The sequence below is a fragment of the Aquarana catesbeiana genome, linkage group LG03 (genome assembly GCF_042186555.1).
Source record: "Aquarana catesbeiana isolate 2022-GZ linkage group LG03, ASM4218655v1, whole genome shotgun sequence".
Taxonomy (NCBI): Eukaryota; Metazoa; Chordata; class Amphibia; order Anura; family Ranidae; genus Aquarana; species Aquarana catesbeiana.
In genome coordinates this window covers 74,483,643-74,503,443 of record NC_133326.1, presented here as the reverse complement: position 1 = coordinate 74,503,443, position 19,801 = coordinate 74,483,643, and the positions used below count along the sequence as shown (strand labels likewise).

General features: G+C 43.5%; 1 protein-coding gene across 9 annotated transcripts in view; it reads right to left on the bottom strand.

The window, feature by feature from the left end:
* DMXL2 (Dmx like 2) overlaps nt 1-19,801 on the bottom strand; it is a 304,172-nt gene that overhangs the window by 89,691 nt on the left and 194,680 nt on the right. For 6 of the 9 annotated variants that reach the window (XM_073618681.1, XM_073618685.1, XM_073618686.1 and 3 more), the window contains one exon: nt 3,274-3,404. In XM_073618681.1, coding sequence (XP_073474782.1) covers nt 3,274-3,404 — 131 coding nt within the window. The remainder of the gene's footprint in view (nt 1-3,273; nt 3,405-19,801) is intronic. The other 3 variants (XM_073618684.1, XM_073618687.1, XM_073618689.1) reach the window with 1 other exon arrangement.

Below are 19,801 nucleotides of genomic sequence, written 5' to 3'. Positions count from 1 at the left end.
ACAGAACAACAAAAATATCCAGAAAAACGCATTTAAAAAAAGTAATAGATTGATTTGCATTTTAATGAGTGAAATAATTATTTGACCCTTCGCAAAACATGACTTAGTACTTGGTGGCTAAACCCTTGTTGGCAATCACAGAGGTCAGACGTTCCTTGTAGTGGGCCACCAGGTTTGCACACATCTAAGGAGGGATTTTGTCCCACTTCTCTTTGCAGATCCTCTCCAAGTCATTAAGGTTTTGAGGCTGATGTTTTGTAACTCAAACCTTCAGCTCCTTCCACATATTTTCTATGGGATTACGGTCTGGAGACTGGCTGGGCCACTCCAGGACCTTGATGTGCTTCTTTCTGAGCCACTCTTTTGTTACCTTGGCCATGTGTTTTGGGTCATTGTCATGCTGGAACACCCATCATGACCCATTTTCAATACCTTGGCTGAGGGAAGGAGGTTCTCCCCCAAGATTTGACGGTACATTATCCCTTTGATGCGGTGAACACCCCCAAAGCATAATGTTTCCACCTCCATGTTTGACGGTGAGGATGGTGTTCTTGGGGTCAAAAGCAGTATTCCTCCTTCTCCAGACACGGCGAGTTGAGTTGATGCCAAAGAGCTCAATTTTGGTCTCATCTGACCACAACACTTTCACTCAGTTTTCCTCTGAATCATTCAGATGTTCATTAGCAGACTTCAGACGGGCCTGTACATGTGCTTTTTTGAGCAGGGGGGCCTTGCGGGCACTGCAAGATTTTAGCCCTTCACAGTGTAGTGTGTTACCAATTGTTTTCTTGGTGACTATGGACCCAGCTGTCTTGAGATCATTGAACAGATTCTCCCATGTAGTTCTGGGCTGATTCCTCACTGTTCTCATGATCATTGAAACTCCACATGGTGAGACTTTGCATGGAGCCCCAGACCGAGGGAGACTGACAGTCATTTTCTTCCATTTGCGAATAATCGCACCATTTGTCACCCTCTCAGCAAGCTGTTTGGCAATGGTCTTGTAGCCCATTCCAGCTTTGTGTAGGTCTGATTGGAATCTGATTGATTGCTTCTGTGGACAGGTGTCTTTTGTACAGGTAACAAGCTGAGATTAGGAACACTCCCTTTCAGAGAGTTCTCCTAATCTCAGCTTGTTACCTGTATAGAAAACACCTGGGAGCCAGAAATCTTGCTGATTGATAAGGGATCAAATACTTATTTCACTCATCAAAATGCAAAATTAATTTATAACTTTTTTTAATTATGTTTTTCTGGATATTTTTGTTGTTATTCTGTCTCTCACTGTTAAACTAAATCTACCATTCAAATTATAGACTGAACTTTTCTTTGTCAGTGTGCAAATGTACAAAATCAGATTTTACACAAGACAAATGACATCTGTCTGTCGTGTGGTTTATGAAGATGTTTATAAAAGTGTTGATTGATAACTGCAAATGACTGTTGATATTTTTAATAATAATTGATATTGCTAAATAAGTAGTGATCATATCAGAAATTTTGAGTTGCTCTGTATACTGTGCACACTTTGTGTTATTTCAAGGAGAGAAATTAACACTCTTTGTCCTTATGCCAGGACAACAAAATGTTTAGCCTGTATGTTGTGGAGATGGGAGAGTAGGTGGGTCTAAGTAGTTTAGCAAAAGAAAACTGGGCAAGGCTACCACCGCTCTGTGCACAAAAATGCTGTGTGTTGTCAGCACACACGACTTATGCCAGCTAGAGATTCATTTTTTTTTGATCAGCCGGCGGCTGATCGGAAAAAAAAAAAAAAAAAAAAGTTCCCCCATTCACACAAACTAGGTGGATAGAGAAACCCTTTCCGCTCTGCCATTGTATTCTGCTGTCAGAATACACTGATCAGCGACCGCAACAAATTGGCTGCAGCTACTGACTGTCAAAAGTTTTGCAACATTCCCATTCATTCGAGCGGGAATGGCTATACATAGATCAAAATTTGGAATCCACTGAATGTTGATCCATCTATGGCCAGTTTTAGGAGCTGAGCGCATTTTTCTGTACTGAGTGCATTTTCCTATACTTGTGTATCTCTGCACACAACTCTACAATACATTATGTTTTTTTTTTTATTGTGTCCTGACATACATTTTAATACAGAAAATGTGTCTTGAGGAAAGTTGGTTGTGGACAGCCTGTGTGTATTATATGTAAATATCTGTCACTAAATTACTTAAACTTCATCTGTTTACTTTAGTGGTCAATCCTTTTATAGTCACAATATAGTTGAATATGCAAGTGAAATCTTTACATATTCCCTGAATTCCTCATTCATTCTCTAAAACCAAAATTAATTGTTTTGGATGTATGTCCTCTTTAACTACTTCAATACAGGGCATTTTCACCCCCTTCCTGCCCAAGCCAATTTTCAGCGCTGTCGCAATTTGAATGACAATTGCTCGGTCATGCAACACTGTACCCAAATTAAATTTTTATCATTTTTTTTCCCACAAATAGAGATTTATTTTGGTGGTATTTGATCATCTCTGTGGTTTTTAATTTTTTGTGCTATAAACAAAAGAAGAGCGACAAGTTTGAAAAAAAAACACAATATTTTTTACTTTTTGCTATAATAAATATCCCATTTTTAAAAAAAAAAAATTCTTTCCTCAGTTTAGGCCAATATGTATGCTTCTACATATTTATGGTAAAAAAAACAAAAAAAACCCGCAATAAGCGTATATTGATTGGTTTGTTCAAAAGTTATAGTGTCTACAAAATAGGGGATAGGGGATAGTTTTATGGCATTTTTATCAATTTTTTTTTTTTTTTTTTAAGCAGACCGATCGGGGAGGAGACAGATCGGTGTTCCTCTGTACTGGGAACACATGATCGGTCTCCTTTCACCTGACAGGACGTGGATCTGTGTTTTTACACACACAGATCCACGGTCCTGCTCTGTTAACGGGCAATCGCGGGTGCCCGGCGGACATTGCGGCCGCCGGGCATGCGCATCGACTCCCGAGTGACGCGGTGGGGGCGCGCATGTCCCCCCAGATGGCCGGGAAGCCCAGGACGTCATATGATGCCTGCCCAGGATGGGAGATCCCTCCTGCTAACGTCATATGATAATGGGCGGGATGGGAAGTGGTTAATGGCTTAACAAAGGAAAAGATTTAGAGCAGGAATTCTCAACTCAAAAAAAATGGTGTGGTAAATTCTTAACAGTATGTTTAAATAGGCATAGTTAAATAAAAATGGTACAACATAGCTATAAGCAATAAACATATAGGATGTCAATAGCATTGACCTCACCTGGCCAGGAGGCAGGGGGTGAATTTGGAGAAGCATGTTCTTCAATGCTCTCGGTCCTAAGCCGTCTTCGTTCACTTAAAAGAAGTCCTTGATAAACCATTCCCGTAAACTGATTTGCTTCTGCTTGACTGCTGCACAATAATTGAATATGATCAACCAAATAACCAGAAAATGACATTCCAAATTCATGAATATAATAGCATAAATATAACATAGCTAGCTGTACTTAAGAACTATGCTTGGGTTGCAGAACATGGGAAGGAATGAGGATCATCTATGGCATATCAACCAAACTACTACTAAGAGACTTCTCATTACAAGTTTAAAAAAAACAAAAAAAACAAATGACAATGAAGAATCTGTATTGATGGCAAATTGTCAAGCATTTTCTTGTGTCTCAGCAAATAAGCTTAAAGAATATCCAGGGACAAAATATAACACTTTTACCCCTACAACCACTTTAAGAGCCTGCCTTCTAAACTACAGAAGTACCAAGAAGAGGTGTTTCAGAAGGTGGAGTCAGTACAGAAATCACTGCATTTAGACAGTGCGGTACCATGGGATATGTAGTCTTTAGAAATCAAAGGTAAACAGCAGAGAAGCAACAAAGCATGCAGGGAATTCAAGGAGTTGTGGAAAGAGATGGCCGGCAGACAGTAAGCAATCAAAACATAAAAGGATATCTTTTTTTATGCAAGTAAGCTTATTATGGATGTCAAGTATAACTATTGTTTGCATTTCTATTAAAATGCTGATGTTCTAAAATGAAAGTGTATGCTGTGACAACAGAATTCCTTTAATGCAAAGTTAAACCTATGAAAAAAGGGGCCCTCCAGGAGCATTTAACTATAATAAACTAGAATGCACAGTATATTAGAACAAGATAGCAGGCTACCCTTGGAAGCGATCTCCTCCAGCGCTGTCAAAGCTCCCATCAGTCACAAGTGCTTCCATCTTCTCCTGGTCTTCCTTCTGGGTTTGGACTCTTCACCCGCTTGATTGGTCAAACTGGGATGACGTCACTCCCGCACATGCGCATGGGAGTCATGTGATCTCAGCACAAAGCTGAATGGCAGGGAGAAGCAGTTATGACAGAATAATAAAAATAGGGCTCTTCTGTCATAAAATACTACCCGTCAACCATTTTAAAATTTGTACAGTATGTTTGATTCTGCTTTAAAATGAACCTTTGCTTTGCCCATGCTCTCAGGCATGGCAACTGACAACTAGGGTTTTATGTGGGTAAAAGGTGAGAGAGTCACATCCTTCCCTATACCCATAAATAAAACTATCTCCCCTAGATTCAATTTTTGAGTTATAGCAGGGGAGAAAACAAAGATGAGAATAAGCAACAGGCTTTTGAACTGGAATGAATTTCTGCACATACACCGAGGAAGCAGATGCTCACATGGGAGCTATTGCAGCATGGATAAGATTTTAGGGGGGTAGGGTGAGTGAAATTGATGACCAATAAAACATAACTCACAAATCCACAAAAAAAAGGGGTTTAAAAACAATTTGAGGGGGGGGGGGGGTGTGGCCTAGTGATGGCTGAATGAAGATGGGCTTCTAAGGAGCTCCCGGCTTCCCCCTGCTCACCACAACCAAAAGACAGCAAATCTTTCATGTGAATGCGGCATGAGCAACCCCAATCCTCCCAGGACCTCACAGACGAATATCCAGAAATTCCTCCGAAGCACGCAGCAGGTCCCACCAGGCGCCATCACAGAAACACCACGTACATCTCGTATGGAGGTCAGTGCGCCTACCCTGCCTGCCTCTCCCGGACCTCTCACGGAGCCAGAATACATCTCAGGGACCCCAGCAGCTTTTAGATCTGACATGGCTGGTCCCTTGCAGATCCCGGGACACCTAGAGGAAGATCTCCGTAGCATGCTCCAGGCTCTCCCCACGAAGTCTGATATAGAAGCCCTAATCCTCCGCATCGAGGCGGCACATAGCAGTGACATGGCATGAAATCAGACCTTCACTCTCTCACAGAGCGCATGGATACGGAGGAGGCCACAATCTCCTCCCTGGAACTCAGAGTGTCAGCCCTGGAACACTCACAGACCGCACAAGCCATCATGGCTGGAGAGATGCAGCTACACCTGGAGGAAATGGAGGACCACAGCCGTCGGAACAACCTGCGGCTGCGGGGACTCAGGAGGCTACAGGGACAGAAGATTTGGCTGCCACGGTTACAGCTATATTTCACAGCGTTCTGGAAGCTCCCCCACCGACGCTGGAAATAGATCGGGTGCACAGAGCCCTGGGACCCAGGTCTACAGACCCAGACAGACCACAGGACGTACTGTGCAGACTACACAGATACTCACAGAAGGACACCATCCTCCGCAAGTCCTGGGATTATGGTCCGATCGAATTTGATGGGGCAAACATACAAATCCTCCCTGATCTGTCGAGAGCGACACTCCAGAGAAGAGCCATCCTGAAACCAGTATTGGAAACAACGAGACGGCACGGATGCACCTACAGATGGGGGTATCCCTTGGCGGTGACATTCCAAAAGGCACAGGCGTCATTCACGCTACGCTCACCTGCAGATCTGCCGGCCCTCTTCACATTTATGGACGCTGAACCGGTGTGAGTACAGAAATGGCTTCAAATCCTGCAACGGTCATCCGGCCGCACGGGACCCCCTCCAGCTGCCCGACTCTCCTAGCCTGCCTGCTCTCAGAGACCCAGGAGGCGTTCGCAGGACCCGCCGTTGGAATGGGCACGTGAGTCATAACACTCCCCTTCACGAGCACAGACTTCCAACCCCCAGCTAGTTGGCGCTTCTCTTCCCCACTTGTTCTGCCCCTCACAACAACGCATGACAATCAGTGCCCGGTGCCCTCTCACTGCCACCTGCCGAAGAACATATATCTGCCCAGAAACTTCTCTACAGAGCCCAAACAGTGTACCTATCCCCCTGACTGGAGGGGCGCCCTGGCCCCTCCCCTCCTTCTGGGGCCGGTGCTTGAGCCCCCCCCCTCACAGTTCTTTTCAGCACTCATGGAGCAACCTTGAGAGGTCAGGTACTTTCATGAACCTAAGTGACCCCCCTCCCTGGGACCGGGACTTGAAAGGCATTTCCCATATAGATGTACCAGACACTGGGAGAATAGAGCCCATGCTTCCAGGACAGGCAGAATGGATGTCTCCGCATATAAGCACTGGTTGCATGTGTATTGCACAATACATTCTCTAAATTTTAACTAACACTATATTCCTTTTCAGGTATGAGATACTATTCAGTTCCCATAACAACAATATATCTGGGTGTCTTAGTGCCCCAATTTCTTCCCTCCTTGTGTTGGCGTCCCCTGTGGGGGACCGGGGGTATATTGCCCATTAACTATAGGGGACACCACAGCGGCGGCAGCAGGGGGGCGATGGTCCTGACCCAGCTGGGCTGGATTTGGAGACTCCCCATGAGCACATATCTCCCCCAGCGGACATCTCTGGGGCTCTGTTTGTATAGGTCTGCTAGGGATGGAGCCGAGAGGTGGCACTGGGCTCCCAGGGAATGATTCTCCCCCTCTCCGAGAGACATAGCTCTCCCGCGGCGAGGGAGACACAGATGTGGAGTTAACATCAACTACCGCAATGAGGTAATAGGAACCGGTATAATAATTCCTTGGGGGGGAAGTTTCTTGCGGGATTGTGATAATAATTATGCTCTGATTCTTCTACGAAGCTTAATATGTACTGTACAGGTATTAAGGGCATTACTCGCATTCTATGAACATATGCTATAGATCAGGGATATGCAATTAGCGGACCTCCAGCTGTTGCAGAACTACAAGTCCCATGAGGCATAGCAAGACTCTGACAACCACAAGCATGACACCCAGATGCAGAGGCATGATGGGACTTGTAGTTTTGTCACAGCTGGAGGTCCACTAATTGCATATCCCTGCTATAGATGAACACATGTTAACACTGTTTGTTCAGATTTAAAGTGGTTGTAAACCCTTACAGGCCACTTTGACCTACAGGTAAGCCTAGATTAAGGCTTACCTGTAGGTCAAAGAAATATCTCCTAAACCTACAGGGTTTAGGAGATATTTGCAAAAAGACAGGCACCGCTGTCTATGGAAGCGTCGCGCAGGTGCACTGAGCATGCCGCTGCTAATGGCGATATGGCGTTAGTGGTGGCTCCCGTGCACATGCGCGGGAGTGACGTCATCGCGGCTCCGGCCTAATCACAGCGCCGGAGCCACGATACCCGGAAAGAAGATGGACGCTCCGTAGCAGAGGAGACAGCGGTGACATCGCAGGCTCCTGTGTCAGTTAAGTGACACATAATGGGCTACTATGCGATGCATAGTAGCCCATTAAGCTTTACCTTTGCAGGGAAACAAAGAGGAAGTAAACCCATCAGGGTTTACTTCCTCTTTAAATATACTAGATGAAGATATGAAGGTTAGCACTGTTTGCTCATATTCATAGGTTCCAGATGAATACATGGTGGTTAGCACGGTTTGCTCATATTTACATGCTATAGATAAATACAGGAGGACTAGTAATGTTTGCTCATATTTACATGCTACAGATAAATACATTACGGGTAGCGCGGTTTGCTCATGTTTACATGCTATAGATAAATACACGACGGTTAGCACGGTTTGCTCATATTTACATGCTAGAGATAATTACATGAAGGTCAATACGGTTTGCTCATATTTACATGCTACGGATAAATACACTACTGTTAGCAGTGTTTGCTCATATTTACATGCTATAGATAAATACATTTCGGTTAGCACTGTTTGCTCATATTTACATGCTATAGATAAATATATGACGGTTAGCACTGTTTGCTCATATTTACATGCTACAGATAAATACGGGAAGGTTAGCAATGTTTGCTCATGATTTGCGTGCCCTAGATAACCACGTGAAGGTTAGCATTATTGGCTCATATTCGCATTGCTCATGTCTGTATGATAACTCTCTACTTACTTTGGTCAGGGGGGCCGGCCAGCTGCTTTTCGGCCTTCGCTGACCTCACTCCCAAATAGGCCAACGCTTACCCCCAGCCTGTTGCTGGGAAACGTTTAAGCAGTATCTTTGCTGCAACTAGTATATAACCCTCTCTCTTTCTCCGGAGGTGGTGGTGCCCAGTCTTTAAGGTAAACACCTTCCTTCAGCTCTCCCCCTCTTGAGACCTTCTCGAGAGGAACCCCCTCTTTTCCTCCCTAGCTCTACTTTTTCTTCCTTTCTTTTTCTCTTTCTCTCTCACCTCTCATCTACTTCCATTCCTCCTACCCTCCCTCCCCCCCTACCCCTTCCACTTTCTCCACACTCCACCCTCTCCCATGGAGGTCCTGAATGTGACCTTGCTTAACGCTAAGGGCCTTAACACACCCGAGAAGAGATGGATGCTTTTACATGATTTGCACCATCTTAAATCAGATCTGGCCTTCATACAGGAGACACATTTTAGAGATGACAAATTACCCATCCTGAAAAACAGGTCAATCCCGACGGTGTACCACTCCACCAATCGGACAGCTTAGTCAAGGGTGGTTTCTATTCTCCTTTCCAGCAGAGTACCATGGTCGCTCATAGACTCCATTACTGACCCTGGAGTTTGCTACCTGTTTGTGAAGGGCATGGCCGGCGATGTTAAAATCACAATTGCGAATGTACATGCCCCGAACGAATAACAAGAGGCTTTCCTAGGTAGGATACTAGTGAACCTGACCAATTTTACAGAGGGCCAACTGATTGTAGGAGGCGACCTGAACGTCCCGTTAGTTCCAGCAGAAGACACATCCACGGGTCTGTCATCTAACTCTCTCGGTTCCCGTAAACGTATTGCTCACTCCCTGCACGATAGCCAACTACACAAGACATACTCGCGCATTGATTATTTCCTCATCCCCCATGCAAGTTATATGCAGTACACACCTCAGCCATAGGCTCCATTACCTGGTTCGACCATGCCCCTATTTTCTTGTCCTACGCTCTTTATGACTCCACGACCACCAAAACTAACCAATGGAGACTCAATGAAAGTCTCTTACAAGACAATGACATTCTAGAAGACGTTACTAGAAAACTGAACTGCTACTTCAGAACTAATGACACCCCAGATTGTGACCCAGGCATTAAATGGGAGGCACACAAGGCGGTTATTCATGGCGTGTTGATTAAACATGGGGCCAGGATCAAATGGAAACAAACTGAACAGCTCAGTCCCTACTCACAGACCTGGCCGCCTTGGAGCTCAGTCATAAACGAACACAAACCCCATCCCTAGAAAGAGACCTCCTTGTCAAACTGACACAAATTACAGATATCCTACAAATTAAAGCCAAGGCAGCACTACAGATATGTAGGAAATTCTCATATGAGTCTGGGAATAAATGCGGGTGGCTTTTGGCCAGAACCTTGAGAGAACAGAGATTAGTAACATATATCCCACATCTAGTACCCCCTAATAAACCAAAAGTAACAAAACCACACAAAATTACGAGAGGATTCCGGGAATTCTATAATTCATTATATAATTTGAAGACCAAACCTCCTACTCAAGAACAGATAGAATCCCATCTGTCATCATCACTCATGCCCCGATTACCAGACGCAGACAAAGACACCCTTGAAGACCCCATCTCTATAGGGGAAATCCAGGGGGCAGTCGGGGCCACTAAACAGGGGAAGGCACCCGGTCCAGATAGCCTTACGGCCCAATACTACAAGACCCTTCTTCCGTCCCTTGCCCCATACATGGTCAAGTTGGTCAATGCACTAGGCTCAACTGCAACATTCGCGGCCGAAACATTACTCACACACATCTCTGTGATCCCCAGGGAGGGAAAAGATCCAACATCCTGTGGAAGCTATTGGCCGATCTCACTGCTCAACTTAGGCCTCAAACTTTTTACTAATATATCCGCAAATAGGATTCAACATCTTATCCCGAACCTGATACACTTAGATCAAGTGGGCTTTGTCCCTACACGGGAGGCTAGAGACAACACCACAAAAGCACTGAATCTACTCCAGGCAGTAAACCATTCAAAGACACAATGTGTCTTTCTTAGCACAGACACGGAGAAGGTCTTTGACAGGGTGAACTGGAATTTCATGCTTGATGTCTTACAACACGCTGGCTTCGGCACCAAAATGCTACAGTGGATATCCATGATCTACTCCCAACCAGCAGCAAGAGTCCGGGCCAACGGTGTGCTTTCAGACACCTTTGAAATCTCCAACGGGACACGACAGGGGTGCCCATTGTCGCCTCTCCTTTTCGCCCTGTCATTGGAACCATTTCTCTGCACGGTCCGACATAACCCAGGTATTGAAGGAGTTAAGATTAGAGACACCCAACACAAAGTATCGGCCTATGCCGATGACATGCTATTCTCCCTTACGAAACCTCTGGTTTCACTTCCTAACCTGATGACGGAGTTTGGGAGATACGGAGTGCTCTCAAACCTCCAGATTAACTTCTCCAAGTCGGAAGCAATGGGGGTTAATTTTCCACAAAAATCAATCATACAACTACAAAACAACTTTAAATTTAAATGGACTGACAAGGCGCTGACGTACTTAGGTACATTGGTCCCCTCCAACATAGCCAAAATCTATGAACTAAATTTCCCACCACTACTTTGTGGAGTTAAACAACTTTTAGATGAGTGGAACACCAGTCTACATTCTTGGTTAGGCCGTTGCAACATTATTAAAATGAGCATCCTCCCCAAGTTTATCTATCTCCTACAGGCACTCCCAGTCCATATCCCAGCTAGCTATTTTAAACAAATTCAAACGACATTCTTCGACTTCATCTGGGCACATAGATGCCCACGACTACAGCGTAATCAGCTAATGCTACCTAAACGATACGGGGGACTGGCAGTGCCGGACATACGCAAGTATTACCAAGCGATACATTTGAGTAGGATGGTAAGATCCTAACCAGGTGGTACAGAACCCCAGTAAAACTGAAGAAAATCTTCCCAGACACTTCTGATCGGTGCTGGAGATGCAAGGAAGACAAGGGCACCATCTTAGATATTTTTTGGACCTGCCCCAAACTACAACACTTTGGTACGGAGGTCCAACGCACCCTCCAAAAACTCACAGAACGCGAAATACCGAATGACCCAGCATACTTCCTCCTACACGCCACCAATATACCAGGGAAGATATACAAAAAGTCTATTATCCGGCACCTTCTTGACGCTGCTAAAGCTTGCATCACTCTTATGTGGAAATCCCCGTAACCCCCAACCGTAGGGGTGTGGATCCGAAAAGTAAAGGAAATAGGTAGATTGGAAGACCTAGTACTAACTGCGCAACACCAACAGGAGCGATACTCCAAGACCTGGTCGCCATGGAACGTCTTTATCTTTTCAGACGAAGGAAGAACCTTCCTTAACAGCGACCTGAATGACTAAAAGTCACCCTACTAACCAAATGACTAACTACTGACCCTACTGGCTACAGAGCACCCAGATGTCCTGACTGATTGCCCCCGCGTATAGTGGGCTTACACAGAATTATCCTCCAGATCCCCACCCCTCACCTCCCCCTTACCCCTCCTTCCCCTCCCCCCCATCGGCCTATGCCGATGACATGCTATTCTCCCTATTCTCTCTCCCCAACCCCTCTTCTCTGAATCCTCTCCTTCCTTCCATCATTAACACCCTGGGACCCAATAAAGGGCAACACACCTGCACCACTAGCGCTACTGCCCTATGCACACCCAGCACCAAGATGTTGCTTTAAGCACCTATCACATAAAATAAAAGACGTCTCAGTTAAGCAAAATGTCATACTGTCCTTTGGATGTAATAAAATGTTCTCGTTTATAACGTGTACATGCAATGTGTTGTAAGATAACAAACTGTGACTGCCCAGATGTCTTTCTTTGACCGTGTTCCTTGTATAAATAAAATAATTGTAAAAACAAATTGAGGAATATTCTTTTGTGCCAAGCACAACTAATATTCTTTAGCATGATTATACAAAATTAGTTTATCCATCTGTTAGACAGATCAGACAATTTAAACTAAATTTACCTATTTTTTTTTTATAGTAATTACACAACCCTAATTCCAAAAAAGTTGGGATGCTGTGTAAAATCTACATAAAAACAGAATGCAATGATTTGCAAATCTCATAAACCCTTATTTTATTAACAATAGAAAATAGAAACCATATCAAATGTTTAAAACTGAGGAAATGTACCACTTTAAGAAAAAAATAAGGTCATTTTGAAATTGAGGGCAGCAACATGTCTCAAAAAAGTTGAGACAGGGCCGTGTTTACCATGGTGTAGCATCCCCTCTTCTTTTAACAACATTCTACAAACATCTGGTAACCGAGGTGTCATGGCCTAGATACAATAAAATATTATGTGTTTCATGAAACTTTCAGCTTAGGAGTAATCACTCCAGGAGGGCATTCCCCCCACCCAACAGAGAAGGTTGAATAAGTTATACTATCCATTGGAGAGTTAAAGTCAAGAGACAAAAAACTTATGTTGAAACCAAGTAAAAATGAACAATAGTGCCATCTGATACAAAACCAGCTGACAATGGTCAAATTTGTGTTTTCAGACCCAAGTAACACAGCCTTTAATTAAAGGAAAAGCTTGGGTAAATAACCCCATTGTGTGAGATCCCAAAAACCGCATTGGGTGAGATCGCCACCATAGTGAGAACCCCATGTTGACTCAGCTTCCCCTCAGACAATGAATGCAATACGAGGTTAACCACTTCCAGACCGCCCACTGTATATATACGTCGGCACTTTAAAGCGATCGGGTCCTCTTCTTAGCTGGGTATGGATACGAGTGAGGTCAAGATGGCCCCCACCCGTCTCCATACCATAGCAGGGCGGAAGCGACGTCAAAACGTCCCTTTCGCCCATACCTCTTAAAGGGACATTTTTTTTTTTTGTCATTTTTTCAAAATGACAAATTTTTTTATTTTTACTTTTTATTCCATTTAAGTCCAAATATGAGATCTGAGGTCTTTTTGACCCCAGATCTCATATTTAAGAGGACCTGTCATACCTTTTTCTATTACAAGGGATGTTTACATTCCTTGTAATAGAAATAAAAGTGACCGAAATTTTTTTATTTTTTTTAAAAAACGTTTTAAAATCAATAAAATAAAGTAAAATAAATAAGAAAAAAAAATTTTTTTTTAAAGCGCCCCGTCCCGACGAGCTCACACGCAGAAGCGAACGCATACGTGAGCAGCGCCCGCATGTTAAAATGGTGTTCAAACCACACATGTGAGGTATCGCTGCGATCATTAGAGTGAAAGCAATAATTCTAGCCCTAGACCTCCTCTGTAACTCAACACATGCAACCTGTAGAAATTTTTAAACGTTACCTATGGAGATCTTTAAGGGTAAAAGTTTGACGCCATTCCACCAGTGGGCGCAATTTTGAAGCGTGACATGTTGGGTATCAATTTACTCGGCGTAACATCATCTTTCACAATATAAAAAAAAATGGGCTAACTTTACTGTTGTCTTAGTTTTTAAATCAAAAAAGTTAATTTTTTCAAAAAAAAAAAGTGCGCTTGTAAGACCACTGCGCAAATACGGTGTGACAAAAAGTATTGCAATGACCGCCATTTTATTCTCTAGGGTGTTAGAAAAAAAATGTATAATGTTTGGGGGTTCTAAGTAATTTTCTAGCAAAAAAACTTGTTTTTAAGTTGTAAACACCGAGTCTGAAAAACAGACTCGGTGATACATTAAAATTACCAACAGGCACCAGTATCGGAACAGTCAATAATGAAAATGTGTCTGAAAGGAAGAATTGATTGGACAGCTAAACCCTGATGTAGTTCTTTATTGAGCCTGTCTAAGGTTCATTGCAAATGCTCTAGGAAAACATTTCATTCCTGTATACATATGATATTTTAAATATATGTGATCATAGGTGATTCAAATGTTATATTAGACTCCAGGTCACAGATACGTGATCATAATTTTAATATCCACTGACCCCATGAGTAATCTACCATAAGGTAGAAATATAAATTAAGATATAGAACAAATGAAGAATTGTGTTTAAATAACCATCATTGTTGTAAAGACATAGAAACCGTGACCGCATCTACATAAAAATACATGTCATGCATTTATCCATATAAACATCCATTTTGTGTGATAGTGGTTAATCAATTTTATACTAAATATATTATATTTTGTACCAGTTGCCGGGCTTCCCTGAACAATATAGATATATATTCATAAGCCCCAATGTATAGGTAGATGCCAATTATGAAAGAGAACATACCGTATATACTCGAGTATAAGCCGAGTTTTTCAGCACATTTTTTTGTGCTGAAAATGCCCCCCTCGGCTTATACGCACTTAGTGCTAGGAACCCCAAATTTGGTGTGCAAACCCAGTGGAACTAGCACTACAACATATCCAAACCTGGGGTTCCTAGCACGAAGTGGCCCTGAGATACGGGGCCCCAAAGTCAGTTTGGAAAATGTCATTCTCTGCTGCAGAAAAGTGCTTGACATTTTCCGAACCGACTTTGGGGGGCCCCGTATCTTGGGGCCACTTGGTGCTAGGAACCCCAGCTGGATATGTCGTAGTGCTAGTTCTACTGGGTTTGCACACCAAATTTGGGGTTCCTAGCAGATACGGGGCCCCAAAGTCGGTCAACTGTGTCCATCTGCAGCAATGTCATTTCGGGACCCTTTGGGTCCAGAGACCCCAAATTTTGGCTTGCAGCTAGGGGGCATCTAGGAACCCTTAATTACCGGGTTTGAAGTTCGGGGGACCTATGGATGCAAATTGGCACGGTGAGGGGTGCAAATGGGCACAGTGAGGCTGCAAATGGGCATTGTTGACCCACTTTTCCACTTACAGTAGCTGCGCATTTCTCACCCTAGGCTTATACTCGAGTCAATAAGTTTTTCCAGTTTTTGTGGTAAAATTAGGTGCCTTGGCTTATATTTGGGTCAGCTTATACTTGAGCATATACGGTATTTTCTTTTAACAAATAGTTTAGAATACATTTTCTGTCCTCAGACACACCTAGTGGCTGAAGATGATATTACCTGAGCTCACCAGGAAAATCATTAGAGTTCTCCAACCAATGGAGAATAAGCCAAACCTTCTGGGCTGAGCTTATGATATTTTATGAGCTTATTGTCCCAGATGGTATAAAGGATGTGAGGGCCAAAGAGAGAGGATCACAGACCCACATGCCAGATACACCCCTAGACGTGGCACGCTGATAATTGGCCACACCGCATCTTGCTGTACCTTGTGACTGAAACTACTCAAAGTAATTAAGATTTTTCGGATATCTTCCCCTTTTGAACTGTTGGTAAGATACAGACCAGATGATTATTAATTATCTCTCAAAATTGTAGGGATTGTATTTTATAGTTTATGTGTTGACATTATCATATGCAGTGTGTAGGGTAGTTTATCATTAATCATTTCCCCATATTGATTGTCTAGGCTGTGTATTATTGAAGCCGTGTTTGGGGGAATTCAGACATAAACTTGTATTACATCCATTTAAATTACTGTGGTCCCAGGGAAACCATATCGCCCTATTCAATTTAGTAGCTCTGTTGGATTGAGATTTCTTTTAAATTGGCAATATCTATCTGTTGACTCTGTGAGACATACTTTGGATGTCTCCGGCCTGGAGAAATTCAGAGGACTGTTTCCCTGAGTGACAAGGGATATTGTGCTCTTGAACATAAAGTGCGATTAGCACACATTTTTCAGAACAGAACAATTTGGGCTCCCTTGAGTTATTTGTAATATATTAAGAAATATTGTTTTATTGCCGTGTTGATGTTTTGATAATGTGTGTGTGAAATATCAATCACCAGAAATTCCAGTTCTGTATGAAATTGTATAACTATACTTGTTAGTTAATAAAGTCAGATTATTTGCTTATTAATTTTGTTGGGAGATATTTATACATTGGTAAGAAATCCTCATAAATTAACAAACTCAGGAAAGTATTGTGGTATGCACTGATTATCTGAACAAGGTTCACAATTTTACCATATGGTTGGAGGCACTGAAAAACAAAACACAGCGATCTTAATTAAGATTCCATACCACACTCACAACAGACGGGACCAGTCACTTGAGTTTTGGGAGAGAAATGTTGTCCCATTCTTGCCCCATATATTATTCTAACTGCTCAACAGTCCTGGGTCTTCTTTGTCATGTTTTTTGTTTCTAGATTTGGCAAATATTTTTAATTGGTAAAAGGTCTGGACTGCAGGCAGGCCAGTTAAAGCGGAGTTCCATCCAAAAGTGGAAGTTCCGCTTTAAGCACTCCTGACCCCCTGACAAGCCACATTTAGCATGTCATTTTTTGAGGGGGGGAGCGGGTACCTAATTTTGACAGGTACCCAGCTCCCACTTCTGCTGGGGCCACCTAGGCAGCCCATCCCTCTCTGCAGTCTTCTGGGACATGTCACAGGTCTCAGAAGATTGCTCAGCCATTCAGGACATGCAGCTGTCACAGCTGGGTGCCCACACTAGTGATGGCAGCACCGGAGAGAGACAGGGCAGAGATCCAAGGCTTCGCTGGATCATGGGACAGGCGAGTGCGTGTTTATTAAAAGTCAGCAGCTATACTTTTTGTAGCTGCTGACTTTTAATAAACATGGAAACAGCTGGAACTCCGCTTTGAGTATCTGAACTTTTCTACTAAAAAGCTATGCTGTTGTCATAGATGCAGTATGAGGTTTAGCATTGTCCTACTGGAATATGCACAGTAGGACAATGCATCCCAACTTTTTTTGGAATTGGGGCTGTATGTAATACCATAGACATCTTTAGAAAGGTCTATGGCTATAAAAGTCGAGTGTAAAGGATAAAAAAAAGCTATATTATTGGTTACAATAACTATATACAATAACTAACTATTTGGGAACCCAAACAGGGTAAAGGTAAGCAGAAAATGCATTCAACAGTATTAAAGGAGAAGTATAGCCAAAGCTTGTTTGGCTGTACTTCTTCTGTAGATCACAGGAGTGCAGTTCGTTGCACTCCTGTAACCCATTTTCAGCAGAGCAGGCTGAAGTCCGCTCTCTGCTGACGTCACAGAAGTCGGTCCAGGCTCCGTGTAATCACGACCATGAAGTCAGGATCCGCCATATTCCTGAACCAACACCCAGCTCCGCCTCTCAGCGAGCCAATGAGAGCATGGGTCGGCCGCCCCCGCCCCATCCACAGCCCAGCACTCCAATGAGCAAGGAGGGGGCAGAGCAGAGAGCTGGGACTGACAGTGTGCAGCTCTCTGCTCAGGGGGCTGTGAGAAACAAACCATCTGCAATGTTCGATCCCTCTGTTCTCAGTGTAGAGGCGCCGGGGAACAGATGGAGCATCATCCACCTAGGTAAGTATGAATCTTAAAAACAAAAAACACAAAAAAAAAAAAACACCCATACAGCCGCCCTGCTACATTCTAAACACAAGTGGTCAGTCGCTCAGCATGGGCACCATTCAGAGAATACTTTGCATTTTCTGAATGAATGCAAAGTGTTCTCTGATTAGACAATGTGGAGAGGTGTTTTTTTTTTCTCTTCAAAATAAAACTACAGTAAAACGAAACATTTGTAAGCTATTGGATTTACATGGTGCATCTGCAGCAATCTATAAAAATATAGATTTTGAGTATACATACAAGTTAATCAAAGTCAGAACTTGGTAGCCTAGCATGAATTATGCTTTATTGTACCAGGTCTGCACTATGTTTAGCTAGAAGTAGGATATCTATGGTATAACTTACATGTACAGTGGCAAAGAGGCACTGCTGCGCTGGATCACGTACCTAGCACGTAATCCGACACTTCTGAGTGAGGGGCACGCATGCGCACCGCCGCCAGCCCACTCCCAATGTTATTATACACAGCGGGAGCTGATTGGAGGATACCACAGACTCGTAGTCCACCGGCACCCACTGATCCTTCGGTGTTGAGGGAGAATGACGGTCTGCCCATGTAAACAAGGCAAATCCATTTTCTGTCAGTAGGGAAGGCAAAGTAGGAACATAGATCCATGCCTTCCCTAATAAAAGCACCCCCCCCCCCCCCCCCAGTACACAAAATCACTAGCTCGGCACACAGTTAACCCTTTGATCACCCCTGATGTTAAGCCCTTCCCAGCCAGTGTCATTAGAACTGTGACAGTGCATATTTTTAGCACTGATCACTGTATTAGTGTCACTGGTTCTCAAGAAGTGTCAAAAGTGTCAGTTAGTGTCTGACTGCCGCAATATCGCAGTCCCGCTATAAGTTGCTAAACACCGCCATTACTAGTATAATAAATAAAAATATCCCATAGTTTATAGACGCTATAACTTTTGCACAAACCAATCAATATGCTCTTATTGGTATTTTTTTTAACCAAAAACATGTAGCAGAATACATATTGGCCTAAGTTGATGAAGAAATTAGATTTTTTAATTTGTTTTAATTTATTGTGACCCGTTTTCAGCAGAGATCAGGCTGAAGTCCACTCCCTGCTGACGTCACAGAAATCAGTCCAGGCACTGCATCATCAGGACAATATAATCAAGATCCGCCAGGTGCCTGGACTGATACCCTTCTCAGCCTCTCAGCGAGTCGCTGAGAGCCTGAGACGGCCACTCCCCAGCCCCCCACAGCTCAGCCCTCCAGTGAGCGCGGGGCAGAGCAGAGAAATGCTGACTGACAGGCGGCAGCTCTCTTCTCGGAGCTGAGAGAACCGAGCCATCAGCAATGTTCGATCGCTCGTTTCTCAGTACATTCAATGCTGCATCCACCTAGGTAAGTATGATGGGGGGGGGGGGGGAAACCCAAACTTCTCTTTTAAGATCTGCATGGCCACCCTGAGACACTGACAAAGTGCTTGAACCACTGGTTTAGCAGTTTCATAAATCAGCAATAAAATACAGAAAATGAATGTGTCATATCAGAACACTTAAATGTACACTTTAGCAAAAGCTAAAGTAAATGTACAGTATATTTACAAATAATTTTGTAGAACAAATGAAGAATTGTCTGTGTGTAGTGAAGGTAGCCCCCATTCCAGTCAAAGAGTGCTGCAGGATGAGATAAGGGAGCAGGGAGGAGTACTGCTACCCTCTCTGTCCTTCAGCAACTGCAAGCTGCAACACAGGAAACCCACATGAGAAGTGATTTCTGCAGAGAGGGTCATATAGGGACAAGGGGTGAGAGGAGGAAAAGCTGGGCTGCCTTCCAGTATGTAACTGATGGAAGTACCGAATTCTTCTGTACACAGATGGGAAAGGGGTACAACCAAGCTGGAGAACGCTTGCAGCTGTAAGAGCAACTTATTTCTACTACACAGCACTCACAGATTGTTTCCAAGTTGCTTATTATAAAGCAGATGAATGATGAACATAGTGAGGCCAGACAAACATTTAAGAGACCCTGTCACCACATTTAACACTCAAGATTTTAGAGGAGATGGCAAGCATGTTCCTCACTCACTATTAAGATGGTCATACACTGTTAGAATTTCATCCAAACAGCTG